The sequence below is a fragment of the Lampetra planeri genome, chromosome 62 (assembly GCF_965212315.1).
Source record: "Lampetra planeri chromosome 62, kcLamPlan1.2.h2, whole genome shotgun sequence".
In the NCBI taxonomy this organism is placed as follows: domain Eukaryota; kingdom Metazoa; phylum Chordata; class Hyperoartia; order Petromyzontiformes; family Petromyzontidae; genus Lampetra; species Lampetra planeri.
In genome coordinates this window covers 320,784-348,414 of record NC_136168.1, presented here as the reverse complement: position 1 = coordinate 348,414, position 27,631 = coordinate 320,784, and the positions used below count along the sequence as shown (strand labels likewise).

Below are 27,631 nucleotides of genomic sequence, written 5' to 3'. Positions count from 1 at the left end.
TACGTGCGTGTCTCTCTCTCTTCTCTTGTGTGCATGTGTGTGTGTGCGTGCGTGTCTCTCTTCTCCTGTGTGCGTGTGTGTGTGCGTGTCTCTCTCTCTTCTGCGTGTGTGTGTGCGTGTCTCTCTCTCTTCTCCTGCGTGTGTGTGTGCGTGTCTCTCTCTCTTCTCCTGCGTGTGTGTGTGCGTGTCTCTCTCTCTTCTCCTGTATGTATGTGTGTGTGTGCGCGTGTCTCTCTCTCTTCTCCTGTATGTGTGTGTGTGTGCGCGTCTCTCTCTCTTCTCCTGCGTGCGTGTGTGCGTGTCTCTCTCTCTTCTCCTGCGTGTGTGTGCGCGTGTCTCTCTCTCTTCTCCTGCGTGTGTGTGCGCGTGTCTCTCTCTCTTCTCCTGCGTGTGTGTGCGCGTGTCTCTCTCTTCTCCTGCGTGTGTGTGCGCGTGTCTCTCTCTTCTCCTGCGTGTGTGTGCGCGTGTCTCTCTCTCTTCTCCTGCGTGTGTGTGCGCGTGTCTCTCTCTCTTCTCCTGCGTGTGTGTGCGCGTGTCTCTCTCTCTTCTCCTGCGTGTGTGTGCGCGTGTCTCTCTCTTCTCCTGTATGTGTGTGTGTGTGCGCGTGTCTCTCTTTCTTCTCCTGTATGTGTGTGTGTGTGCGCGTGTCTCTCTTTCTTCTCCTGCGTGCGTGTGTGTGCGCGTCTCTCTCTCTCTCTTCTCCTGCGTGTGTGTGTCTCTCTCTCTTCTCCTGCGTGTGTGTGTGCGTGTCTCTCTCTCTTCTCCTGCGTGTGTGTGTGCGTGTCTCTCTCTCTTCTCCTGCGTGTGTGTGTGCGTGTCTCTCTCTCTTCTCCTGCGTGTGTGTGTGCGCGTGTCTCTCTCTCTTCTCCTGCGTGTGTGTGTGCGCGTGTCTCTCTCTTCTCCTGCGTGTGTGTGTGCGCGTGTCTCTCTCTTCTCCTGCGTGTGTGTGTGCGCGTGTCTCTCTCTTCTCCTGCGTGTGTGTGTGCGCGTGTCTCTCTCTCTTCTGTGTGTGTGCGCGTGTCTCTCTCTCTTCTCCTGTGCCTGTGTGTGCGTCTCTCTCTCTTCTGTGTGTGTGCGCGTGTCTCTCTCTCTTCTCCTGTGCCTGTGTGTGCGTCTCTCTCTCTCTCCTCCTGTGTGTGTGTGTGCGTGCGTGTCTCTCTCTTCTCCTGTGTATGTGTGTGCGTGCATGTATCTGTCTCTCTTCTCCTGTGTGTGCGTGTCTCTCTTCTCCTGTGTGTGTGTGTACGTGCGTGTCTCTCTCTCTTCTCCTGTGTGCGTGTGTGTGTGCGTGCGTGTCTCTCTTCTCCTGTGTGCGTGTGTGTGTGCGTGTCTCTCTCTCTTCTGCGTGTGTGTGTGCGTGTCTCTCTCTCTTCTGCGTGTGTGTGTGCGTGTCTCTCTCTCTTCTCCTGCGTGTGTGTGTGCGTGTCTCTCTCTCTTCTCCTGCGTGTATGTGTGTGCGTGTCTCTCTCTTCTCCTGCGTGTGTGTGTGCGTGTCTCTCTCTCTCTTCTCCTGCGTGTGTGTGTGCGTGTCTCTCTCTCTCTTCTCCTGCGTGTGTGTGTGTGCGTGTCTCTCTCTCTTCTCCTGCGTGTGTGTGTGTGCGTGTCTCTCTCTCTTCTCCTGCGTGTGTGTGTGCGCGTGTCTCTCTCTCTTCTCCTGCGTGTGTGTGTGCGCGTGTCTCTCTCTTCTCCTGCGTGTGTGTGCGTCTCTCTCTCTCCTCCTGTGTGTGTGTGTGCGCGTGTCTCTCTCTTCTCCTGCGTGTGTGTGCGTCTCTCTCTCTTCTCCTGCGTGTATGTGTGTGCGTGTCTCTCTCTTCTCCTGCGTGTGTGTGTGCGTGTCTCTCTCTCTCTTCTCCTGCGTGTGTGTGTGTGCGTGTCTCTCTCTCTTCTCCTGCGTGTGTGTGTGTGCGTGTCTCTCTCTCTTCTCCTGCGTGTGTGTGTGTGCGTGTCTCTCTCTCTTCTCCTGTGTGTGTGTGTGCGTGTCTCTCTCTCTTCTCCTGCGTGTGTGTGTGCGCGCGTGTCTCTCTCTCTTCTCCTGTGCCTGTGTGTGCGTCTCTCTCTCTCCTCCTGTGTGTGTGTGTGCGTGCGTGTCTCTCTCTTCTCCTGTGTATGTGTGTGCGTGCATGTATCTGTCTCTCTTCTCCTGTGTGTGCGTGTCTCTCTCTCTTCTCCTGTGTGTGTGTGTACGTGCGTGTCTCTCTCTCTTCTCCTGTGTGCATGTGTGTGTGTGCGTGCGTGTCTCTCTTCTCCTGTGTGCGTGTGTGTGTGCGTGTCTCTCTCTCTTCTGCGTGTGTGTGTGCGTGTCTCTCTCTCTTCTCCTGCGTGTGTGTGTGCGTGTCTCTCTCTCTTCTCCTGTATGTATGTGTGTGTGTGCGCGTGTCTCTCTCTCTTCTCCTGTATGTGTGTGTGTGTGCGCGTCTCTCTCTCTTCTCCTGTGTGCGTGTGTGCGTGTCTCTCTCTCTTCTCCTGCGTGTGTGTGCGCGTGTCTCTCTCTCTTCTCCTGCGTGTGTGTGCGCGTGTCTCTCTCTCTTCTCCTGCGTGTGTGTGCGCGTGTCTCTCTTTCTTCTCCTGTATGTGTGTGTGTTTGCGCGTGTCTCTCTCTTCTCCTGTATGTGTGTGTGTGCGCGTGTCTCTCTCTCTTCTCCTGTATGTGTGTGTGTGCGCGTGTCTCTCTTTCTTCTCCTGCGTGCGTGTGTGTGCGCGTCTCTCTCTCTTCTCCTGCGTGCGTGTGTGTGCGCGTCTCTCTCTCTTCTCCTGCGTGCGTGTGTGTGCGCGTCTCTCTCTCTCTCTTCTCCTGCGTGTGTGTGTCTCTCTCTCTTCTCCTGCGTGTGTGTGTGCGTGTCTCTCTCTCTTCTCCTGCGTGTGTGTGTGCGTGTCTCTCTCTCTTCTCCTGCGTGTGTGTGTGCGTGTCTCTCTCTCTTCTCCTGCGTGTGTGTGTGCGTGTCTCTCTCTTCTCCTGCGTGTGTGTGTGCGTGTCTCTCTCTCTTCTCCTGCGTGTGTGTGTGCGTGTCTCTCTCTCTTCTCCTGCGTGTGTGTGTGCGTGTCTCTCTCTCTTCTCCTGCGTGTGTGTGTGCGTGTCTCTCTCTCTTCTCCTGCGTGTGTGTGTGCGTGTCTCTCTCTCTTCTCCTGTGTGTGTGTGTGCGCGTGTCTCTCTCTTCTCCTGCGTGTGTGTGTGCGCGTGTCTCTCTCTCTTCTGTGTGTGTGCGCGTGTCTCTCTCTCTTCTCCTGTGCCTGTGTGTGCGTCTCTCTCTCTCTCCTCCTGTGTGTGTGTGTGCGTGCGTGTCTCTCTCTTCTCCTGTGTATGTGTGTGCGTGCATGTATCTGTCTCTCTTCTCCTGTGTGTGCGTGTCTCTCTCTCTTCTCCTGTGTGTGTGTGTACGTGCGTGTCTCTCTCTCTTCTCCTGTGTGCGTGTGTGTGTGCGTGCGTGTCTCTCTTCTCCTGTGTGCGTGTGTGTGTGCGTGTCTCTCTCTCTTCTGCGTGTGTGTGTGCGTGTCTCTCTCTCTTCTGCGTGTGTGTGTGCGTGTCTCTCTCTCTTCTGCGTGTGTGTGTGCGTGTCTCTCTCTCTTCTCCTGCGTGTGTGTGTGCTTGTCTCTCTCTTCTCCTGTATGTATGTGTGTGTGTGCGCGTCTCTCTCTCTTCTCCTGTGTGCGTGTGCGCGTGTCTCTCTCTCTTCTCCTGCGTGTGTGTGCGCGTGTCTCTCTCTCTTCTCCTGCGTGTGTGTGCGCGTGTCTCTCTCTCTTCTGCGTGTGTGTGTGCGTGTCTCTCTCTCTTCTGCGTGTGTGTGTGCGTGTCTCTCTCTCTTCTGCGTGTGTGTGTGCGTGTCTCTCTCTCTTCTCCTGCGTGTGTGTGTGCTTGTCTCTCTCTTCTCCTGTATGTATGTGTGTGTGTGCGCGTCTCTCTCTCTTCTCCTGTGTGCGTGTGCGCGTGTCTCTCTCTCTTCTCCTGCGTGTGTGTGCGCGTGTCTCTCTCTCTTCTCCTGCGTGTGTGTGCGCGTGTCTCTCTCTCTTCTCCTGCGTGTGTGTGCGTCTCTCTCTCTTCTCCTGCGTGTATGTGTGTGCGTCTCTCTCTCTTCTCCTGCGTGTATGTGTGTGCGTCTCTCTCTCTTCTCCTGCGTGTGTGTGTGCGTGTCTCTCTCTCTCTTCTCCTGCGTGTGTGTGTGTGCGTGTCTCTCTCTCTTCTCCTGCGTGTGTGTGTGTGCGTGTCTCTCTCTCTTCTCCTGTGTGTGTGTGTGCGTGTCTCTCTCTCTTCTCCTGCGTGTGTGTGTGCGCGTGTCTCTCTCTTCTCCTGCGTGTGTGTGCGCGTGTCTCTCTCTTCTCCTGTGCCTGTGTGTGCGTCTCTCTCTCTCCTCCTGTGTGTGTGTGTGCGTGCGTGTCTCTCTCTTCTCCTGTGTATGTGTGTGCGTGCATGTATCTGTCTCTCTTCTCCTGTGTGTGCGTGTCTCTCTCTCTTCTCCTGTGTGTGTGTGTACGTGCGTGTCTCTCTCTCTTCTCTTGTGTGCATGTGTGTGTGTGCGTGCGTGTCTCTCTTCTCCTGTGTGCGTGTGTGTGTGCGTGTCTCTCTCTCTTCTGCGTGTGTGTGTGCGTGTCTCTCTCTCTTCTCCTGCGTGTGTGTGTGCGTGTCTCTCTCTCTTCTCCTGCGTGTGTGTGTGCGTGTCTCTCTCTCTTCTCCTGTATGTATGTGTGTGTGTGCGCGTGTCTCTCTCTCTTCTCCTGTATGTGTGTGTGTGTGCGCGTCTCTCTCTCTTCTCCTGCGTGCGTGTGTGCGTGTCTCTCTCTCTTCTCCTGCGTGTGTGTGCGCGTGTCTCTCTCTCTTCTCCTGCGTGTGTGTGCGCGTGTCTCTCTCTCTTCTCCTGCGTGTGTGTGCGCGTGTCTCTCTCTTCTCCTGCGTGTGTGTGCGCGTGTCTCTCTCTTCTCCTGCGTGTGTGTGCGCGTGTCTCTCTCTCTTCTCCTGCGTGTGTGTGCGCGTGTCTCTCTCTCTTCTCCTGCGTGTGTGTGCGCGTGTCTCTCTCTCTTCTCCTGCGTGTGTGTGCGCGTGTCTCTCTCTTCTCCTGTATGTGTGTGTGTGTGTGCGCGTGTCTCTCTTTCTTCTCCTGTATGTGTGTGTGTGTGCGCGTGTCTCTCTTTCTTCTCCTGCGTGCGTGTGTGTGCGCGTCTCTCTCTCTCTCTTCTCCTGCGTGTGTGTGTCTCTCTCTCTTCTCCTGCGTGTGTGTGTGCGTGTCTCTCTCTCTTCTCCTGCGTGTGTGTGTGCGTGTCTCTCTCTCTTCTCCTGCGTGTGTGTGTGCGTGTCTCTCTCTCTTCTCCTGCGTGTGTGTGTGCGCGTGTCTCTCTCTCTTCTCCTGCGTGTGTGTGTGCGCGTGTCTCTCTCTTCTCCTGCGTGTGTGTGTGCGCGTGTCTCTCTCTTCTCCTGCGTGTGTGTGTGCGCGTGTCTCTCTCTCTTCTGTGTGTGTGCGCGTGTCTCTCTCTCTTCTCCTGTGCCTGTGTGTGCGTCTCTCTCTCTTCTGTGTGTGTGCGCGTGTCTCTCTCTCTTCTCCTGTGCCTGTGTGTGCGTCTCTCTCTCTCTCCTCCTGTGTGTGTGTGTGCGTGCGTGTCTCTCTCTTCTCCTGTGTATGTGTGTGCGTGCATGTATCTGTCTCTCTTCTCCTGTGTGTGCGTGTCTCTCTTCTCCTGTGTGTGTGTGTACGTGCGTGTCTCTCTCTCTTCTCCTGTGTGCGTGTGTGTGTGCGTGCGTGTCTCTCTTCTCCTGTGTGCGTGTGTGTGTGCGTGTCTCTCTCTCTTCTGCGTGTGTGTGTGCGTGTCTCTCTCTCTTCTGCGTGTGTGTGTGCGTGTCTCTCTCTCTTCTCCTGCGTGTGTGTGTGCGTGTCTCTCTCTCTTCTCCTGCGTGTGTGTGTGCGTGTCTCTCTCTCTTCTCCTGCGTGTGTGTGTGCGTGTCTCTCTCTCTTCTCCTGCGTGTGTGTGTGCGTGTCTCTCTCTCTTCTCCTGCGTGTGTGTGTGCGTGTCTCTCTCTCTTCTCCTGCGTGTGTGTGTGCATGTCTCTCTCTCTTCTCCTGCGTGTGTGTGTGCGTGTCTCTCTCTTCTCCTGTATGTATGTGTGTGTGTGTGCGTGTCTCTCTCTTCTCCTGTATGTATGTGTGTGTGTGCGCGTGTCTCTCTCTCTTCTCCTGTGTGCGTGTGCGCGTGTCTCTCTTCTCCTGCGTGTGTGTGCGCGTGTCTCTCTCTCTTCTCCTGCGTGTGTGTGCGCGTGTCTCTCTCTTCTCCTGCGTGTGTGTGCGCGTGTCTCTCTCTCTTCTCCTGCGTGTGTGTGCGCGTGTCTCTCTCTCTCCTCCTGCGTGTGTGTGCGCGTGTCTCTCTCTCTTCTCCTGTATGTGTGTGTGTGCGCGTGTCTCTCTCTCTTCTCCTGTATGTGTGTGTGTGTGCGCGTGTCTCTCTCTCTTCTCCTGTATGTGTGTGCGTGCGTGTCTCTCTCTCTTCTCCTGTATGTGTGTGTGTGCGCGTGTCTCTCTCTCTTCTCCTGCGTGTGTGTGCGCGTGTCTCTCTCTCTTCTCCTGTATGTGTGTGTGTGCGCGTGTCTCTCTCTCTCTTCTCCTGTATGTGTGTGTGTGCGCGTGTCTCTCTCTCTTCTCCTGTGTGTGTGTGCGTGCGTGTCTCTCTCTCTCTTCTCCTGTGTGTGTGTGCGTGCGTGTCTCTCTCTCTCTTCTCCTGTGTGTGTGTGTGTGCGTGCATGTATCTCTCTCTCTCTTCTCCTGTGTGCGCGTGCATGTATCTCTCTCTCTTCTCCTGTGTGCGCGTGCGTGTCTCTCTCTCTTCTCCTGCGTGTGCGCGTGCGTGTCTCTCTCTCTTCTCCTGCGTGTGCGCGTGCGTGTCTCTCTCTCTTCTCCTGCGTGTGTGTGCGTGTCTCTCTCTCTTCTCCTGCGTGTGTGTGTGCGTGTCTCTCTCTCTTCTCCTGCGTGTGTGTGTGCGTGTCTCTCTCTCTTCTCCTGTGTGTGTGCGTGTCTCTCTCTCTTCTCCTGTGTGTGTGTGCGTGCGTGTCTCTCTTCTCCTGTGTGTGTGTGCGTGCGTGCGTGTGTGCGTGCGTGTCTCTCTTCTCCTGTGTGCGTGCGTGTGTGTGTGCGTGTCTCTCTCTCTCTCTTCTCCTGCGTGCGTGTGTGTGTGCGTGTCTCTCTCTCTTCTCCTGCGTGCGTGTGTGTGTGCGTGTCTCTCTCTCTTCTCCTGCGTGCGTGTGTGTGTGCGTGTCTCTCTCTCTTCTCCTGCGTGCGTGTGTGTGTGCGTGTCTCTCTCTCTTCTCCTGCGTGCGTGTGTGTGTGCGTGTCTCTCTCTCTTCTCCTGCGTGTGTGTGCGCGTGTCTCTCTCTCTTCTCCTGCGTGTGTGTGTGCGTGTCTCTCTCTCTTCTCCTGCGTGCGTGTGTGTGCGTGTCTCTCTCTCTTCTCCTGCGTGTGTGTGTGCGTGTCTCTCTCTCTTCTCCTGTGTGTGTGTGCGCGTGTCTCTCTCTCTTCTCCTGTGCGTGTGTGCGCGTGTCTCTCTCTCTTCTCCTGCGTGTGTGTGCGCGTGTCTCTCTCTCTTCTCCTGTGTGTGTGTGCGCGTGTCTCTCTCTCTTCTCCTGTGTGTGTGTGTGCGTGTCTCTCTCTCTTCTCCTGTATGTGTGTGTGTGCGTGCGTGTCTCTCTCTCTTCTCCTGCGTGCGTGTGTGTGCGCGTGTCTCTCTCTCTTCTGTGTGTGTGCGCGTGTCTCTCTCTCTTCTGTGTGTGTGCGCGTGTCTCTCTCCTCCTGTGTGTGTGTGCGTGCGTGTCTCTTCTCCTGTGTGTGTGTGCGTGCGTGTCTCTCTCTCTTCTCCTGTGTGTATGTGTGCGTGCATGTATCTCTCTCTCTCTTCTCCTGTGTGTATGTGTGCGTGCATGTATCTCTCTCTCTTCTCCTGTGTGTGTGTGTGTATGTGCGTGTCTCTCTCTCTTCTGTGTGTGTGTGCGCGTGTCTCTCTTCTCCTGTGTGCGTGTCTCTCTTTCTTCTCCTGTGTGTGTGTGCGCGTGCGTGTCTCTCTCTTCTCCTGCGTGTGTGTGCGTGTCTCTCTCTCTTCTCCTGCGTGTGTGTGTGCGTGCGTGTCTCTCTTCTCCTGTGTGTGCGTGCGTGTGTCTCTCTCTCTTCTTCTGTGTGTGTGCGTGCGTGTCTCTCTCTCTTCTCATGTGTGTGTGTGCGTGCGTTTCTCTCTCTCTTCTGTGTGTGTGCGCGCGCGTGTCTCTCTCTTCTTCTGTGTGTGTGCGCGCGTGTCTCTCTCTTCTCCTGTGTGTGTGCGCGTGTCTCTCTCTCTTCTCCTGTGTGTGTGTGTGTGTGCGTGCGTGTCTCTCTCTCTTCTCCTGTGTGTGTGCGTGCGTGTCTCTCTCTGTTCTCCTGTGTGTGTGTGTGTGTGCGTGCGTGTCTCTCTCTTCTCCTGTATGTGTGTGTGTGTGCGCGTGTCTCTCTTTCTTCTCCTGTATGTGTGTGTGTGCGCGTGTCTCTCTCTTCTCCTGTATGTGTGTGTGTGCGCGTGTCTCTCTCTCTTCTCCTGTATGTGTGTGTGTGCGCGTGTCTCTCTCTCTTCTCCTGTGTGTGTGCGTGTCTCTCTCTCTTCTCCTGTGTGTGTGTGTGCGTGCGTGTCTCTCTTCTCCTGTGTGTGTGTGCGTGCGTGCGTGTGTGCGTGCGTGTCTCTCTTCTCCTGTGTGCGTGCGTGTGTGTGTGCCTGTCTCTCTCTCTCTTCTCCTGCGTGCGTGTGTGTGTGCGTGTCTCTCTCTCTCTTCTCCTGCGTGCGTGTGTGTGTGCGTGTCTCTCTCTCTTCTCCTGCGTGCGTGTGTGTGTGCGTGTCTCTCTCTCTTCTCGTGCGTGTGTGTGTGCGTGTCTCTCTCTCTTCTCCTGCGTGCGTGTGTGTGCGTGTCTCTCTCTCTTCTCCTGCGTGCGTGTGTGTGCGCGTGTCTCTCTCTCTTCTCCTGTGTGTGTGTGTGCGTGTCTCTCTCTCTTCTCCTGTATGCGTGTGTGTGCGTGCGTGTCTCTCTCTCTTCTCCTGCGTGCGTGTGTGTGCGCGTGTCTCTCTCTCTTCTGTGTGTGTGCGCGTGTCTCTCTCTCTTCTGTGTGTGTGCGCGTGTCTCTCTCTCTTCTGTGTGTGTGCGCGTGTCTCTCTCTCTCCTCCTGTGTGTGTGTGCGTGCGTGTCTCTTCTCCTGTGTGTGTGTGCGTGCGTGCGTGTCTCTCTCTCTTCTCCTGTGTGTATGTGTGCGTGCATGTATCTCTCTCTCTTCTCCTGTGTGTGTGTGTATGTGCGTGTCTCTCTCTCTTCTGTGTGTGTGTGTGCGCGTGTCTCTCTTTTCTCCTGCGTGTGTGTGCGTGTCTCTCTCTCTTCTCCTGCGTGTGTGTGTGCGTGCGTGTCTCTCTCTCTTCTCCTGTGTGCGTGTCTCTCTTCTCCTGTGTGTGTGCGTGTCTCTCTCTCTTCTCCTGTGTGTGTGCGTGCGTGTCTCTCTTCTCCTGTGTGTGCGTGCGTGTCTCTCTCTCTTCTTCTGTGTGTGTGCGTGCGTGTCTCTCTCTCTTCTCATGTGTGTGTGTGTGCGTGTCTCTCTCTCTTCTGTGTGTGTGCGCGCGTGTCTCTCTCTCTTCTCCTGTGTGTGTGCGTGCGTGTCTCTCTCTCTTCTCCTGTATATGTGTGTGTGCGTGTCTCTCTCTCTTCTCCTGCGTGCGTGTGTGTGCGCGTGTCTCTCTCTCTTCTCCTGCGTGTGTGTGCGCGTGTTTCTCTCTCTTCTCCTGTGTGTGTGTGCGCGTGTGCGTGTCTCTCTCTCTTCTGTGTGTGTGCGCGTGTCTCTCTCTCTTCTCCTGTGTGTGTGTGTGCGTGCGTGTCTCTCTCTCTTCTCCTGTGTGTGTGTGCGTGCGTGTCTCTCTTTTCTCCTGTGTGTGTGTGCGTGCGTGTCTCTCTTTTCTCCTGTGTGTGTGTGCGTGCGTGTCTCTCTTTTCTCCTGTGTGTGTGTGCGTGCGTGCGTGTCTCTCTCTTTTCTCCTGTGTGTGTGTGCGTGCGTGCGCGTCTCTCTCTCTTCTCCTGTGTGTGTGTGTGCGCGTGTCTCTCTCTCTTCTCCTGTGTGTGTGTGTGCGCGTGTCTCTCTCTCTTCTCCTGTGTGTGTGTGTGCGCGTGTCTCTCTCCTCCTGTGTGTGTGTGTGCGCGTGTCTCTCTCTCTTCTCCTGTGTGTGTGTGTGCGTGTCTCTCTCTCTTCTGTGTGTGTGCGTGCGTGTCTCTCTCTCTCTTCTCCTGTGTGTGTGTGTGCGTGCGTGCGTGTCTCTCTCTCTTCTCCTGTGTGTGTGTGTGTGTGCGTGCGTGCGTGTCTCTCTCTCTCTTCTCCTGTGTGTGTGTGCGTGCGTGCGTGTCTCTCTCTCTTCTCCTGTGTGTGTGTGCGTGCGTGTCTCTCTCTTCTCGTGTGTGTGTGTGCGTGCGTGCGTGTCTCTCTCTCTCTTCTCGTGTGCGTGCGTGTCTCTCTCTCTCTTCTCGTGTGCGTGCGTGTCTCTCTCTCTCTTCTCGTGTGCGTGCGTGTCTCTCTCTCTCTTCTCGTGTGCGTGCGTGTCTCTCTCTCTCTTCTCGTGTGCGTGCGTGTCTCTCTCTCTTCTCGTGTGTGTGCGTGCGTGTCTCTCTCTCTCTTCTCGTGTGTGTGTGTGTGTGCGTGCGTGTCTCTCTCTCTCTCTTCTCCTGTGTGTGTGTGTGTGCGTGCGTGCGTCTCTCTCTCTTCTCCTGTGTGTGTGCGTGCGTGCGTGCGTCTCTCTCTCTCTTCTCCTGTGTGTGTGCGTGCGTGCGTGTCTCTCTCTCTCTTCTCCTGTGTGTGTGTGCGTGCGTGCGTGTCTCTCTCTCTCCTCCTGTGTGTGTGTGCGTGCCTGCGTGTCTCTCTCTCTCTTCTCCTGTGTGTGTGTGCGTGCGTGCGTGTCTCTCTCTCTCTTCTCCTGTGTGTGTGCGTGCGTGCGTGTCTCTCTCTCTCTTCTCGTGTGTGTGTGTGTGCGTGCGTGCGTGTCTCTCTCTCTCTTCTCCTGTGTGTGCGTGCGTGCGTGTCTCTCTCTCTCTTCTCGTGTGTGTGCGTGCGTGCGTGTCTCTCTCTCTTTTCTCGTGTGTGTGCGTGCGTGCGTGTCTCTCTCTCTTTTCTCGTGTGTGTGCGTGCGTGCGTGTCTCTCTCTCTTCTCCTGTGTGTGTGCGTGCGTGCGTGTCTCTCTCTCTCTTCTCCTGTGTGTGTGTGTGCGTGCGTGCGTGTCTCTCTCTCTTCTCCTGTGTGTGTGTGCGTGTCTCTCTCTCTCTTCTCCTGTGTGTGTGTGTGCGTGTCTCTCTTCTCCTGTGTGTGTGCGTGTCTCTCTCTCTCTTCTCCTGTGTGTGTGTGCGTGCGTGCGTGTCTCTCTCTCTCTCTCTCTTTTGCTGTGTGTGTGTGCGTGCGTGCGTGTCTCTCTCTCTCTCTTCTCCTGTGTGTGTGTGTGCGTGCGTGTCTCTCTCTCTTCTCCTGTGTGTGTGTGCGCGTGCGTGTCTCTCTCTCTCTCTTCTCCTGTGTGTGTGTGTGCGCGTGCGTGTCTCTCTCTCTCTCTTCTCCTGTGTGTGTGTGTGTGTGTGCGTGCGTGTCTCTCTCTCTTCTCCTGTGTGTGTGTGCGCGTGCGTGTCTCTCCAACTGCAGAGCGCGTGGTGGAAATTCATAGGACAGGACAAACTGTCATTGGCTCGACAGCGACCCAATAAATAGGGGCTCACAAACTGCAAATCTCCTCAACTATGCCTGGTCTGTTTGTGCTCAGGAAGTCCGACTGCGGCTGGAGGCGGAGCTAAAGAACCTTCGCAAGGAAACCATGGAGCTCCGCAAGGAGACCGCAGGGCTCCAGGATAGCGAGGAATCGGCGAAGACACGCGCGGAGGGCCTGGTGGCGGAGTTGCAAAAACTCCGCGTAGAGAGAGCGGCGGAATTCCGGGATCAGGAAGTCTCTCGCCTCCTGACGATGGAGGCAGAGGGAGCTGCGAGAAAGCGAGCGGCCGCCCTGGAGGACAACGTGCGGAATCTGCCCCAGGGGACCGCGCTGATTGGGGAGAGATCGGAAGGCCTGCAGGTGGAGGTGAAGGACCTCCGTGAGGAGACCACTAGGCTCCAGGAAAATGAGAAATCATTGAAGACTCGCACAGAGTGCCTGGAGGCGGAGGTGAAGAACCCCTGCGAGCAGGCAGTGGAGCTCCGTCAGGAGAAGACTAGGCTCCAGGAAAACAAGAAATCATTGAAGATGCATGCAGAGGGCCTGGAGGCAGAGGTGAGCAAACTCCGTGAGGAGACCACTAGGCTCCAGGAAAATGAGAAATCATTGAAGACTCGCACTGAGAGCTTGGAGGCAGAGGTGAATAACCTCCATGAGGAGTGCACTAAGTTCAAGGAAAACGATAAATCATTGACTACTCGCACAGAGGGTCTGGAGGCGGAGGTGACGAACCTCTGCAAGGAGGCAGTGGAGCTCCGTGAGGAGAACACTAGGCTCCAGAAAAACGAGAAATCATTGAAGACTCGCACAGAGGGCCTGGAGGCAGAGGTGAAGAATCTCTGCAAGGAGGCAGTGGAGCTCCGTGAGGAGAACACTAGGCTCCAGGAAAACAAGAAATCATTGAAGATGCATGCAGAGGGCCTGGAGGGAGAGGTGAACAAACTCCGTGAGGAGACCACTAGGCTCCAGGAAAATGAGAAATCATTGAAGACTCACACTGAGAGCTTTGAGGCAGAGGTGAATCACCTCAATGAGGAGTGCACTAAGTTCAAGGAAAACGAGAAATCATTGACTACTCGCACAGAGGGCCTGGAGGCGGAGGTGAAGAACCTCTGCAAGGAGGCAGTGGAGCTCCGTGAGGAGAACACTAGGCTCCAGAAAAACGAGAAATCATTGAAGACTCACACTGAGAGCTTGGAGGCAGAGTTGAAGAACCTCCACGAGGAGACCATTAGGCTCCAGGAAAATGAGAAATCATTGAAGACTCGCACTGAGAGCTTGGAGGCAGAGGTGAATAACCTCCATGAGGAGTGCACTAAGTTCAAGGAAAACGATAAATCATTGACTACTCGCACAGAGGGTCTGGAGGCGGAGGTGACGAACCTCTGCAAGGAGGCAGTGGAGCTCCGTGAGGAGAACACTAGGCTCCAGAAAAACGAGAAATCATTGAAGACTCACACAGAGGGCCTGGAGGCAGAGGTGAAGAATCTCTGCATGGAGGCAGTGGAGCTCCGTGAGGAGAACACTAGGCTCCAGGAAAACAAGAAATCATTGAAGATGCATGCAGAGGGCCTGGAGGGAGAGGTGAACAAACTCCGTGAGGAGACCACTAGGCTCCAGGAAAATGAGAAATCATTGAAGACTCACACTGAGAGCTTTGAGGCAGAGGTGAATCACCTCAATGAGGAGTGCACTAAGTTCAAGGAAAACGAGAAATCATTGACTACTCGCACAGAGGGCCTGGAGGCGGAGGTGAAGAACCTCTGCAAGGAGGCAGTGGAGCTCCGTGAGGAGAACACTAGGCTCCAGAAAAACGAGAAATCATTGAAGACTCACACTGAGAGCTTGGAGGCAGAGTTGAAGAACCTCCACGAGGAGACCATTAGGCTCCAGGAAAACGAGAAATCATTCAAGACTCACACAGAGGGTCTGGAGGCAGAGGTGAATAACCTCCATGAGGAGTGTACTAATTTCAAGGAAAACGAGAAATCATTGAAGACTCACACTGAGAGCTTGGAGGCAGAGGTGAAGTACCTCAGCGAGAAGACCATTAGGCTCCAGGAAAACGATAAATCATTGAATACTCGCACAGAGGGCCTGGAGGCGGAGGTAAGGAACCTCTGCAAGGAGGCAGTGGAGCTCCGTGAGGAGAACACTCGGCTCCAGAAAAACGAGAAATCATTGAAGACTCACACAGAGGGTCTGGAGGCAGAGGTGAATAACCTCCGTGAGGAGAACACTCGGCTCCAGAAAAACGAGAAATCATTGAAGACTCGCACTGAGAGCTTGGAGGCAGAAGTGAAGTACCTCCGCGAGGAGACCATTAGGCTCCAGGAAAGCGAGAAATCATTGACTACTCGCACAGAGGCCCTGGACGCAGTGATGAAGAACCTCTGCGATGAGGCAGCGGAGCTCCGTGAGGAGAACACTAGGCTCCAGGAAAATTCTAAATCATTGAAGATGCACACAGAATGCCTGGAGGGGGAGCTGATGAACTTCTGCAATGTGGACAGTGCCCAGCTGGCCTTGGCTAAAGCAGAGGTGATGGCGCCTTGTTGTTTCGCTGATGTTGGGGCTGTCGGTCTTTACGCTCGGTTTATTTTTTTAAATTAATTCTCTCATTGGGTCAGAGGTCAAGAGGTCAGAGAGGCCGAGCCAGCCAATCGCAGACATTGTATTATCGGGTTCTCAACAGTAGTGAGTCAGTGGTCTTAGGCTGGTCGCCAATTACTTGTGCAGGGACCTGTGGGCTCGCGTACAGACCCGTGGGCTCGTGGTTAAAAATACCCGTGGGCTCGTGGTTAAAAAGACCCGTGGGCTCGTTGTTAAAAAGACCCGTGGGCTCGTTGTTAAAAAGACCCGTGGGCTCGTGGTTAAAAAGACCCGTGGGCTCGTGGTTAAAAAGACCCGTGGGCTCGTGGTTAAAAAGACCCGTGGGCTCGTGGTTAAAAAGACCCGTGGGCTCGTGGTTAAAAAGACCCGTGGGCTCGTTGTTAAAAAGACCCGTGGGCTCGTGGTTAAAAAGACCCGTGGGCTCGTGGTTAAAAAGACCCGTGGGCTCGTGGTTAAAAAGACCCGTGGGCTCGTGGTTAAAAAGACCCGTGGGCTCGTTGTTTAAAAGACCCGTGGGCTCGTGGTTAAAAAGACCCGTGGGCTCGTGGTTAAAAAGACCCGTGGGCTCGTTGTTATAAAGACCCGTGGGCTCGTTGTTATAAAGACCCGTGGGCTCGTTGTTAAAAAGACCCGTGGGCTCGTTGTTAAAAAGACCCGTGGGCTCGTTGTTAAAAAGACCCGTGGGCTCGTTGTTAAAAAGACCCGTGGGCTCGTTGTTAAAAAGACCCGTGGGCTCGTTGTTAAAAAGACCCGTGGGCTCGTGGTTAAAAAGACCCGTGGGCTCGTGGTTAACAAGACCCGTGGGCTCGTGGGTTAAAAAGACCCGTGGACTCGCGTATGGAACCATAGACGTGCATCGGCATGGCTGCAGTAGTCTCTTTCTCTCTGTCTGTCTCCCTTGTCCATCTGTGTCCCCAGGCACAGCTGCAGGAGCTGCTGAGTGAGCGAGAGTTCCTCACCAGTACCAACGCGGTCCTGCGCTCGGAGCTCCGCGAGCAGGGCCAGGAGTTGGCGCGTGTCCTTGGCCACAACAACTCGCGGCAGCGCATCCACCACGTGATGCAGATCAAGCAGGACAACACCAGGCTCTTTGAGGTGACGGGCAGTGGGGGAGACGGCGGCGGCAGTGGCGACACTACAGTTAGTTCGGCGGCCCCGCAAGGCGGCGGGCAACCCAGGTTAGCCTCGCTGGGTGTCGGTGGCGAGATGTTAACTCCCTCGCCTGGTATACAGGAGGTTATGAGTTCGATCCCAGACCTAACGCCTGCTGCATATTTTGGGTTTGCGTGTCTCCCCATGTTTAGATTTTTCTCCCGAGTCCTCTGGTTTTCCCTCCACATTTATAATCGACACCTGTTTAGAGTATTTGGCTGCTATAAATCTCCACATGATAAGTCACTTTGTTTAGCTATCATATATGGCCAGGTTGTTTCTGAAAATGCTGCATAGCTCAGTGGGCCTTACTTGGTAAAATATATATTTTTTTAGTTTAGTTTATGAGCCGGGCAGCGGGGCAGACTTAGCCGTGTTAGGAGTAACCGGAAGGGTCACTGGAGTAGCCGGTTTAACCACAGCTCAGTCTCTTTTGAAAGTTTGGCTCTTTTTTGTGTCTGGGTCTCTAAGGGTTTCTGTGCCTCCTGTGTGAATCGGACTCTGCGCGAGTATATGGGTTTCTCTGTGCGTGAGTCTACGGGTCTCTGAGTCGATGGTTACGGTGGTGGTGGCTGTTGTGGTGGTGCAGGAGGTTTGTGACCTCAAACATCGCTTGGTTAAAGTCGAGGCCAAGAGCAAGCTGACGTCGCAGCCCCGGGCCAACTTCAGGGACTCGTTCAGAATCGCTAACAAGGAGAACAACGGGGACCAGCAGCAGCACTAACAGCACCAGCGATGCCAGCATCAGCACTAACAGCACCAGCAGCAGGAACAGCAGCAGTGACAGCAACAGCAGCATCCATGTGTGGTCTTGCCAGAAAAACATCTAACGGTAATAAACTTACATCGATGGTGATGAATCTAGCTCAACATGTGGGGTAAGATAGGTGTGTGCTTGGGGTGGGTAGGATGGGGTAATCGGGTCCGGTGGGGTAAGTTTGGTGGGTGGGGTTTAAGTGTGGGACAAGTGTCCATTGCTACTCTGATGTCAATAAAGATTCCATTTTAATATGTGTCCAACTTGGGTTGCCTCTACCTATAAACTCAGTCCGTCTTCCTGGTTCTTTTGGTAAAGTCACGTAGAAGGGAGATAATAAGATAATAAAAATAAAATAATACAATTCTCACGACGTTTCGGCCACAACGCAAGCAGCCGTACTCAGGTGAAGAACAGGTCTGTCGGAAAGACAGCGTCTGAATGAACACCAAGCTTGGCAGCGTATATTTAAGCTGGGTTAGGGGAGGAAGAGCGCCATGACAGGAATTTGCATATCAACAGAGGAATTTAGCATATTTATGGAAAATGCAGAATGGGATTAGTCACTTTGTGGAATGCGTAGGAGGGGGGGGGTCTCAAAGTCATATTATGCCCGTGCATTATGTCGGATTAGCAGAAACAAAGGGAGGAGGTAGAGTTAGCAGTAATAAAGGGAAGGAATTTTAATAGTAAGGAGCTGTAGCAGCCAAACCACCATGTAAAAAACTAAAATATAAACTATATCAATATACTAAATATACTCTCCAATAAGCTGAGCTACTAATAGTAAGTCATACATTACAATTCTGTCGCAAGAAATATAAGATGCCTCCAGCTAAACTTTTTCCTTAATCACACGGATCTACCCCGTACTATATACTGCCATAGACAAATCCAACAATAAATTATATACTGTATTACTATACACCACCTTAGACTATACATTGTAATATTACACTATGTATTATTCTACCCACCCTACTGTATACCACACTGCTGTATATTCACTATACAATTACGATACTATATTACCTTATACATTATATGAAACATTACACTTTTATACTATTTATTATTATACAAACTGCTATACACTATACCATTGACCGTCGCGTGAAAGGTACTAAGAGGAAGCAACGAAATATGTCAATGGGAGAGTGGTGTGGGGAGACTTGCAGCAGAGCAAAGACTCAATTCCCTGCGGAGAATACGAAAGATATATATAGTCAATGCCAGTGAGTGGACTGTGGTCTGAAAGTCACCGTAAACGTGAACACAATCAGTTAAGATCCGAAATGGTTTATAACGTCCTTCCAATGATTGCTGAGCCAGAATCCATCTTCTCGGTTGAAGTTGTCTGTGTTTGTATATGTAGATCGCCTCATGAACAAATCTCTCATGGTAGCCAGATGGCTTGCAGAGAACCTCTGTCTTGGCGAAGTCCATGTCATGTGAGCCCACTGAATTGTAACAGTGATCTGCCACGGCTGAGGTGTTTGTCCTACCGTGTTTCAGGTCTGCTTTATGTTCACGGATGCGGTCCGAGACATGTCGTTTGGTTTCTCCAATGTAACTGCTACCACAGAGGCAACTTAGTTTGTAGATGCCAGGGTACTGTATGTCTGGAACCACATCTTTTACAGACGGGACCAGATCATGGATTTTATGTACTGTGCTGAATCGGACCTGGATCTTGTGTTTATTCAGGATTTTGGAGATCTTTTTTGTGACCCCCGCAATGTAGGGTAAGGTGATGGTTTTGAATGGTTCCTCAACCGGATCCTTCTTGATGGTTGGAGTGTTGGCTTTGCGGATTGTGTAGTCTGAGTAACCATTAGCCTTAAGAGTTTGGCGTACGTGTTTGAGTTTACTGGAAATGTGTTCCTGGTCGGAGATGCATTGGGCTCTATGGTGTAGAGTCTTGATGAGGGCATTCTGGGATGGATGGTGGTGGGAATCCGGTTTTAGGTAAGCATCCATATGGGTAGCTTTCCTGTAGACAGAGTGGCTCATTGAACCATCAGATCGCCTTTTAATTAGGACATCCAAAAAGGGTAGCTTGCCATTAAAGTTCTTCACCTGAGGACAGCTGCTTGCGTTGTGGCCGAAACGTCATGGGAATTGTATTATTTTATTATCTCCCTTCTACGTGACTACCGAAAGAACCACAAAGATGAATCCCTGCAGTCACGAAAGCTTTAAATCGAAACTTAAACTCGGTCCGGTTAACGGTAGTGTTGGTGGTGGTGATGGGGTTGGTAATGCAGCGGTTAGCGCGCTGCTATCATGCGACGCAAGGTCTACGTGAGCAGGGTGGGTGAACTTGGGGTGGCACCACCCAAGGCCTTGCCGGCGTGGCGAGGGCCCGCCCGGTGTTGCCCCCACCTCAGGCAGTCTCGTGCACGATCTTCACTCGACTCGCTGCCCGGATCACTTGATTCTCTGCCGTGCCGCCTGGTCAGGCCACGGGCCCGTAGGTACAACCCCCAGCCAGTCTCGCTCTCTCCCTCGGTGCCCTCTTCTACCTGGGAGGACAGCCCTTCTGAGCGGGCAGGGGCGGCCAGCTTGGTGACCAGGGGCCAAACGGCAGTGGCTCGCCCCCTCACCCAGTGTATCCCAACCCCTCGGACTTTCGTCCACCTGGCTTAGCCCCAGACGTCTCGGCTGACTCCACGGCCGAGTCCAGGGGCGAAGGGGTGGGGCTGGAGGAGCAGGCCCCCTCGGAGTGCACTAGCATACGCCACACACTCATGATAACACACCTCAGCTGGGCAATCACTCCGCAACCTCCAACCTCACCCCGGGGTTAATACCAGACACCACGCTTTGTTGAGTAGGAGGTGCCTTTGCAACCGTCGCTTTAGGTGTGTACCTCTGTGTGTATATACCAGAGGTGTGGACCCGAGTCATGTGACTTGGACTCGAGTCAGACTCGAGTCATGAATTTGATGACTTGCGACTCGACTTGGACTTGCATAACAATGACTTTGTCCCACCTCTGGTATATACCTATAATTCTAGATTTGAAGCTTTCGTGACTGCAAGGATTCATACTCTTAGTTCTTTCGGTAAAGTCACGTAGGTAAAAAATTTAATAAAAATAAAACAATAAAATTACGACGTTTCGGAGGCAACACAAGTCTGTCATCAGGTGGGACCATCACAGCCAGATTTGCTGCATCAAGTGAGGCAAGGATTCAAGATGCAAGCCCTTAAATACAAGTTGAGGGGGGAGGAGAGGGGGGGGGAGCTTATCAGAATGTGGTAGCCAATGAATGGAATGTATCGGGAGGGAGGGGGCGGGGCTAAAAGAAGGCACGAAGTGCTACGTAGGCGACGTAGACATGTTTGTGCGCAAGTAACTATTGTTGCACATGCTAACGTATTGGACGAGGAGGGGGGGGGGGGGCTAAAAGAGAGTACGGGGTGCAAGTGTACGTGGACATGTATATGATACACATGATAGAAAAGAACGAAAATGCCCATGTTTATACCAGTGTTGGCTGACAATAAAGAGTACTGGTAAACGCTGGGGATGTTAACACTCTGTAAAGTAAAGTAAAATAGTGCCTGTCAGATAAGATGGTCCAAAAATGTGTAATTAAATCTTTTTTGCATGGTTGATAACATCTTAGATTTGAAGCTTTCGTGACTGCAAGGATTCATATTCTTAGGTTTTTTCCGGTAAAGTCACGTAGGTAAAACATTTAAATTAATAAAAGTAAAATAAAAATCACGACGTTTTGGAGGCAACACAAGCCTCTGTTTTCAGGTGGAACCGTCACAGCCACGACACCTGTATCAATTAGGAAGGCCAGCGTCTCGAGAAGCTGTGACTTGTCCCGTTGTCTGTTAAAAACTCTAACAGATAGGTGGAATTCCTCCCCGTAGAGGGCATTAATTCTAGATTTGAAGCTTTCGTGACTGCAAGGATTCATATTCTTAGGTTTTTTCACAGCTTCTCGAGACGCTGGCCTTCCTACTTGATACGGCTGTCGTGGCTGTGACGGTTCCACCTGAAGACGGAGGCTTGTGTTGCCTCCGAAACGTCGTGATTTTTATTTTATTTTACTTTTATTAATTTAAATGTTTTACCTACGTGACTTTACCGAAAAAACCTAAGAATATGATAACATCTTTCCAATGATTACTAAGTTTGTACCCATCATCACGGTTGAAATTATGTCTGTGTTTGTATATCTGAATGGCTTCGTGTACAACCCTTTGATGGTAGCCTAGAGGGTTTGCAGAGCACCTTAGTCTCGGAGAAAACAATCTCATGAGAGCCCACCGCGTTGTAGCAATGATCAGCAATGGCGGAAGACTCAATTTTGCCGTGTTTCAAATCTGACTTGTGCTCGCGGACACGATCAGAGACATGACGTTTCATTTCCCCAATGTAACAGTCACCACAGCTGCAACTCAGTTTATAGACTCCAGGGTATTGCAAGTCAGGGATGACATCCTTCACAGATGGAATTAGATCACGGATTTTATGTACTGTACTGAATCGGACTTGGATCTTATGTTTGTTTAGAATTTTGGAGATATTTTTGGTCACGCCTGCTATGTATGGTAACGTGACAGTTTTGATCAGAGTTTCAAGTGGCTGTTTCTGTATGGTGGGAGAAACAGCTTGGCGGATGGTGCGTTCAGAGTATCCATTCATCCTGAGGGCCCCATGTACATGTCTCAATTCACTGACCAGGTGGTGTTGGTCAGAAATTCCATGAGCTCTGTGGTATAGCGTTTTGATGAGATAATTCTTTTGAGATGGGTGGTGGTGGGAATCCGGTTTCAAGTACGAATCTGTGTGGGTGGCCTTCCTGTAGACAGAATGTCCCAAGGATCCGTCAGGTCTCCTCTCAAACAGAATATCTAAGAATGGTAGTTTGCCATCTTTCTCCACTTCCATGGTGAATCTGATGGATGGATGTCTTGAATTGATGTGGTCCAAGAAGTGGTTCAGTGCTGGGAGGCCATGTGGCCAAATGACAAAAGTGTCATCCACATACCTCTTCCACAGGGAAGGACGCAGGGTGGATGTCTGAATGGCGTCTGATTCAAACTTTTCCATGAACATGTTGGCTATCACTGGTGACAAGGAGCCCATAGGGGTACCCTCATTCTGTTTGTACAAGGTGCCATTCCAGGTAAAATAAGTGTTGGTGATGCAATGCCTAACCAGCGCAGGTACATCCGAATTCAATCCATGTTAGACCAAGTCCTCAATTATTGTTAGGGTGTCAACGATTAACTTCTCTACCTACAAACTAGCCCGTTTTCTATCAGATACTCTACTTCCCTTCACAGGCAAGACCTCTTCGGCAGTACTCAACTCAACCCAACTAGTCTCTTTGGTCAAGGACATGGTACTATCTCCTGATTATATCCTCATCAGTTTTGATGTATCTCTGTTTACCAAAGTACCAGTGTGTGTGGGAAGGCGTTTGCACAGTCATCTGCTCTTGTAGCATACCAGAGAACACACACGGGAGAGAAACCCTTCAAGTGCAGTGTGTGTGGGAAGGCGTTTGCACGTTCATCTGCTCTTGTAGAACACCAAAGAACACACACGGGAGAGAAACCCCTCAGGTGCACTCCGTGCAGGAAAGCATTTACACTTTCACCAAATCTTCAAAGACACCAAAGAACACACAAGCATCAGAAGATCCACAAGGAGTGGAGTCTGAAATCAGCTTGTGAAAGTCCAAGTGCCGCGAGCCCATCCCTCATCAAACAAGACACGGAAAAAAAAATCCCGGTTTGGACACTTTTAAAGGTATCAAGGTGAAATATGAAGAAGTGAAGGTGAAATGTGAAGAAGTGATGATTAAGAGCGAATAAGTGAAGGTAAAATGTGAAGATGAAGATTCAAAATTGGACCGTCAAATCGGTGGAGGCAACGTGAAGCAGGAGGAGAATTCTGACTGCGAGGCAGAGCTATGCAACTCCCAGCAGTTTGTGGAAGTGGAGGTGTGGGTGGACTTCCTTCGAGACAATACAAAGTCAAATGGAGACCCGGTAGATGTCTAAGCTTGAGACGATGTAGCTCCAATAGATGCACCTTTGTCACAGGCCTTAAACCAATAATGTGAAGTTGAACACTCAATTCCTAGATTCAACTTGCAGTTTAAGAGCGGCCAGTCTTTTGTGGACCTGTGGGTTGGGTAGATCTCTAACCAGGAGCGAGAGTCCATAAGCTGCCAAGCAGTCACTGTTATCAATTGCATTTTCATGGTGCTTGCAAAATCGTCTTTGGCAATTCGGAGTTTTGTAGCGTATCTCGTCTCAAACACTCGAAGAGCATCCCCAAGTAGCAGCTGCCCTTGTGTGGCACAAGGTGGTGGCCCTGCACCGGGCTGCATCTGGACAAGAGCCTGTCCGTAGGGGGCGATGGTTGATGTGGCATCCCAGTTGTGTAGGTTGTTGGTAATGTTTAAAATGTGCTACATTTTGACCCAGATGCCAGCATGCAATGGCCTACTCGTTTTGAATGGCGTAATAGTATGTTGTACATACACTGTTAAGCAGACGGTGGTATTTTTTTATATCTTGTTAATACGATGTAACCTGATGCAGTATTTCGATTTAAAGCTTTCGTGACTGCAGGGATTCATCTTCCTGGTTCTTTCGGTAAAGTCATGTAGAAGGAAAGTAATAAAATAATACAAATAAAACATAATAAAATAATTCTCACGACGTTTCGGCCACAGCGCAAGCAGCCGTCCTCAGGTGGAGAACAGGTCCGTCAAGTAGACAGGTCCGTCAAGTAGACAGAGTCTGAAATTCAGACTCTGTCTACTTGACGGACCTGTTCTCCACCTGAGGACGGCTGCTTGCATTGTGGCCGAAACGTGAGAATTATTTTATTATGTTTTATTTTTATTATTTTATTACTTCCCTTCTACGTGACTTTACCGAAAGAACCAAGAAGCTGATGCAGTATATTTAAGTGCAGTAATTTAATTTGTATAAATAATTGTCAATAATTTAAAATTAATACTTGTCTGATTGTGTGCGTACATGTAACATTTTGTCTATGAGGGTCAAACATTGAATAAGTGATGGTACGACGAAATGTGTGTTTTGGAAGCAACCTGTACAGATAACTTGGGTGAGACCCGTTGTTCTTGTGATACAGGTCAAAGGGTATTTTTGTGTTTTCTGGAAGCATCTGCCTCTGGACCAACTCATGTCTTTGAAATAGGGAGCACACTCAGATCATTCATCAGTTACAAGGCATACCACTCAAAAGTTACACGAAAAGGAGGAACACGAATTATAATTTTGTCTTGCGTGTTGACGTAGATTTTGTCGAACTAGGACTAGAAATGCTCCTTGCTGATTAACGTCTGGATGTTCGAAACTATCGGTTGAAGCAAGCCCGGCTGCTGTTGAGACGCTGTGCACCAATAAGGGCCACAGGTGGTTTGCACTGAATCAATGATGCACTCTCTGGAGAGATTGATAAATGAAAGATGTCGTGTCTACTGATCTGCTTCATAGCAAGGAGGTAATTTTAAGAGCACATTTTTAATGCATTTTTGGTTAAGATGTATATTCGGTTACATGACAGAGCACATTTAGGAGATACATTCTCCACAACAACACTCATTCAAATTTTGCTTGGCGTCTTATATGTTGGTGAACTAGGACAAATGCTCCTTGTCCATTAACATCTGGATATTTACAACCATGGGTTGAAGCAAGCCTGAACGCCTGCGGCGCCCCTCACAACCATTTATGGCCTTGGGCCAGGAAAGTCACGAAAATTGCACACGAGCGACGCATCCACGCAAGCTCCCGATGCTCCGTTTTGAAGTTTGAAAATTAAACAACTTTGAATTGTATTGTGTTTTAGATAATTGTATTTATTCATTGAAAGCTTGTATCATTTTACATCTGGAAGACTTCATTGAAAATTACATTTTGTGTGAATATTCTCTCGTCGTTAAGTAGATGGCCTTGCCGGGGATTCGGTTCGATGCAGACTTTTACCTTGTTGGGATCGCGGGATCGAGATAAGGCGGCACAGCTGGTCGTGTGAGAAGACTGCCGTCTGCAGATCAATTCCAACGTGATCGAACGTCTGCCCCTGCGCCTCCGTCGTTCATACAGGGGACGCATAGGTTTGCAGCGCCCCCTGCATGAAAACGACGGAAAGTGCAGCGTTCGTCACAGAGAGATGAAGTTGTGCTCTTATATAACAGCACTAGCGGGAAGTACCCAGCATTGCCCGGGCGAAAAAGACACACACACATCGACTTGGACACACACAGACATCGACCCACACACACACAAACACATCGACTTACACAGACATCCACTTTAGATACACACACATGGAGTTTCACAAATCGACGTACACACAGCGACTCGCACACACACGTAGTCTCTCACACACATGGATCTAAGCACACATATGGACTTACACATATCGACTAAGAGACACACACATGGACTTATACACAACATGGACCCATGCACACGCATCGACTTACACACACACACATCGACTTACACACACACACATGGATTCAAAACACAAAGATAAAGATCCCCCGTATAGCCTGAGCAGACTGTTGGGGCAAGTGCTGTTAGCGAGCACCTATGAAGGCCAGAACGGTATGCAAGGGGGTGGGTGGCCAGCACCACGCCCGACCGCCTAGTGTCAATGTTTACACACCGCGCTAGGTAATCATTTGAGGCTGCGTCGACCTAGAGGAGGTCCGGGACTGGTTCAGATAACCGTCACTGGTGTTGGCCATGATCAGGAATCGAATCCATGTCGCCGGGTTCATAGTGCAGCGCGCTAACCGTTACACTATCGCTCCCCACACACACATAAATAGACTCACACATTGACCGACAAAACAACAACAACCGCCATTCGCCACTAAGTGGCGGTGACGTCACCACGACGCTTGTGCCAGGCCAAGTGCACCTTGAGGCCACGTGAAGTGTCGAACGCCCGCTGGCAGGAGGTCACGGGGCAGACCCAGCAGGTGCCACGGGTCGACTGACCGAGATGACTGGCTGATGCACCACCTGTGCCCCCTACTGTGCCAACTTGCTGTGCTTTAGCCACCCGGCGCTCCGCTCGTTGTTGTGAGCGTCGCTCCTCCGCCCTCCGTTGTTGGAGGGCGACTGCCTCCAACTGCCCAGTAGCGTCCTTCACGAGCCTCCTCCACTGAGGCCGATCTTGACACCGCTGGTACCAGTCATCGGCAAGTCCACTCAGCTCCACGTCCTCCTGTACCACATCACTCCATCTCTTCTCTAGCCCGTGCCGCGCCCATTTAGCCCCCTCGATCCGGCCGAACAAAAGCTGTTTAGGCATGTGGTGGCTGGGCATGCGGGCTACATGACCCAGCCAACGCAGCCTTGTCTGCCGGAGGAGCTCACTGATGGGACTTTGCCCAGATCTTTCAAGGACTTGTGAGCTCCTCACACAATCCAGCCTGGTTAAACCCAGGATGGATCGTAGGCAGGCCAGCCTAAATGTTTCCAACCGACACACACACATACGGACTCACACACAGACATGGACTTTAGATACACACACATGGAGTCACACACACATCGACTCACACAAACACATTGACTTACACACATATGGACTAACACACATGGACTAACACATCGACGTACACATCAACTGACACGCATAGACACACACAGTGACTTACACACTCACATGAAGCCATGCACACATGGACTAACATACAGACTGACATGCACGCTTGGACTTACACACACATCGACGTACACACACATGGACCTAAACGCACACACATGGACTCAAACACACCCACATCGACTTACACAGAAATCCCCGATGATGCCACAGCTATAGAAATTTTCTCTCTCTGGTGAGACTTTGCGAGGAGCAGTACTGGCAGGTACATCAAGGATAAACATTACTCGATTTGTAGTCTCAATGCCGTCCAAGATTTCCGTGTATGCTTCTATTTGTGCATCCATCAGCTTTGGTTAATTTTCCTAACTACATTTAAGAATCTGTAAAGCATAATAGCATATTTCCCGTAGGATCTCTTAAGCAAGGGTATGCAGGTTGTCCCTGTAGGGTGTTGGTAGTCTCATAGACGTGAGGTTCTCCTGAAGTAGGATGATTGCCTGTTTGAAGATGACATCAGAAAAATTGATGTCGAGGTTTGTATTTTGTCATTGAGCTCCGTGGAGGATGTCCTCACTCATGCCCTCTTTCTATTTTTGACTAAGTCCCATGGGGTTAGATGGGCTGCAAACTTGAAGATTCATGCAGAAGAGCAATGTCAGTTGGAAAGGGGATTGACCAACATACGCTTCTGTAATAGGTATATGAAGATGGTGATCATGCGCAAGAATTGCACGAACATTCCAAGCTTCCCTGTATGTTTCACAAACAACTCCTTCCACTGTTAAGAGGTCTTGGAAAGATTTGTGCCCTTTGGCAAAATGGAGAAGCATTGGGATAAAGTAGCACTGCTGATTGTTGGAATGAACTGTGTAGACTCATCCTAAGGCATCCGATTCACCGTCAGCAGCACGTCGCTTCAATTTTATTTGAGCAGTCCATGTATAGTAGGAGGGACCTTAATGGTAGAGCATGTTGGCAGCAAATGGGTCACTTGGGCACAAAACCAAGAACGCCATAAGGGTGGTGATGTTAGGCATTTCATTTGGAGATGTAGATGCATTGACCATTTTGGAGGTGAAGTGCCAAATGGACGACTGGGGGAACGGTAATGGATGGGGAAGCCTATAATTCAGCAAATGGCCTCATTGTTGCTGATGTATAGTGAGGGAAAAAAGTATTTGATCCCCTGCTGATTTTGTACGTTTGCCCACTGACAAAGAAATGATCAGTCTATAATTTTAATGGTATATTTATTTAAACAGTGAGAGACAGAATAACAACAAAATCCAGAAAAACGCATGTGAAAATGTTATAAATTGATTTGTATTTTAATGAGGGAAATAAGTATTTGACCCCCTCTCAATCAGAAGGATTTCTGGCTCCCAGGTGTCTTTTATACAGGTAACGAGCTGAGATTATGAGCACACTCTTAAAGGGAGTGCTCCTAATCTTAGCATGTTACCTTTATAAAAGACACCTGTTCACAGAAGCAATCAATCAATCATTTTCCAAACTCTCTACCATGGCCAAGACCAAAGAGCTCTCCAAGAATGTCAGGGACAAGATTGTAGACCTACACAAGGCTGGAATGGGCTACAAGACCATCGCCAAGCAGCTTGGTGAGAAGGTGACAACAGTTGGTGCGATTATTCGCAAATGGAATAAACACAAAATAACTGTCAATCTCCCTCGGCCTGGGGCTCCATGCAAGATCTCACCTCGTGGAGTTGCAATGATCATGAGAACGGTGAGGAATCAGGCAGCTG

General features: G+C 51.1%; 1 protein-coding gene across 1 annotated transcript in view; it reads left to right on the top strand.

Moving 5' to 3' along the window:
• Nucleotides 1-16,474, top strand: part of LOC144736705 (uncharacterized) — a 32,555-nt gene extending 16,081 nt beyond the window's left edge. Inside the window, exons 6-8 of the mRNA XM_078619319.1 lie at nt 11,755-14,241; nt 15,232-15,408; nt 16,055-16,474. Of these exons, the coding sequence (XP_078475445.1) occupies nt 11,755-14,241; nt 15,232-15,408; nt 16,055-16,189 (2,799 nt within the window). The 3' untranslated portion in view covers nt 16,190-16,474. The remainder of the gene's footprint in view (nt 1-11,754; nt 14,242-15,231; nt 15,409-16,054) is intronic.
• Nucleotides 16,475-27,631: the final 11,157 nt, after the last annotated feature.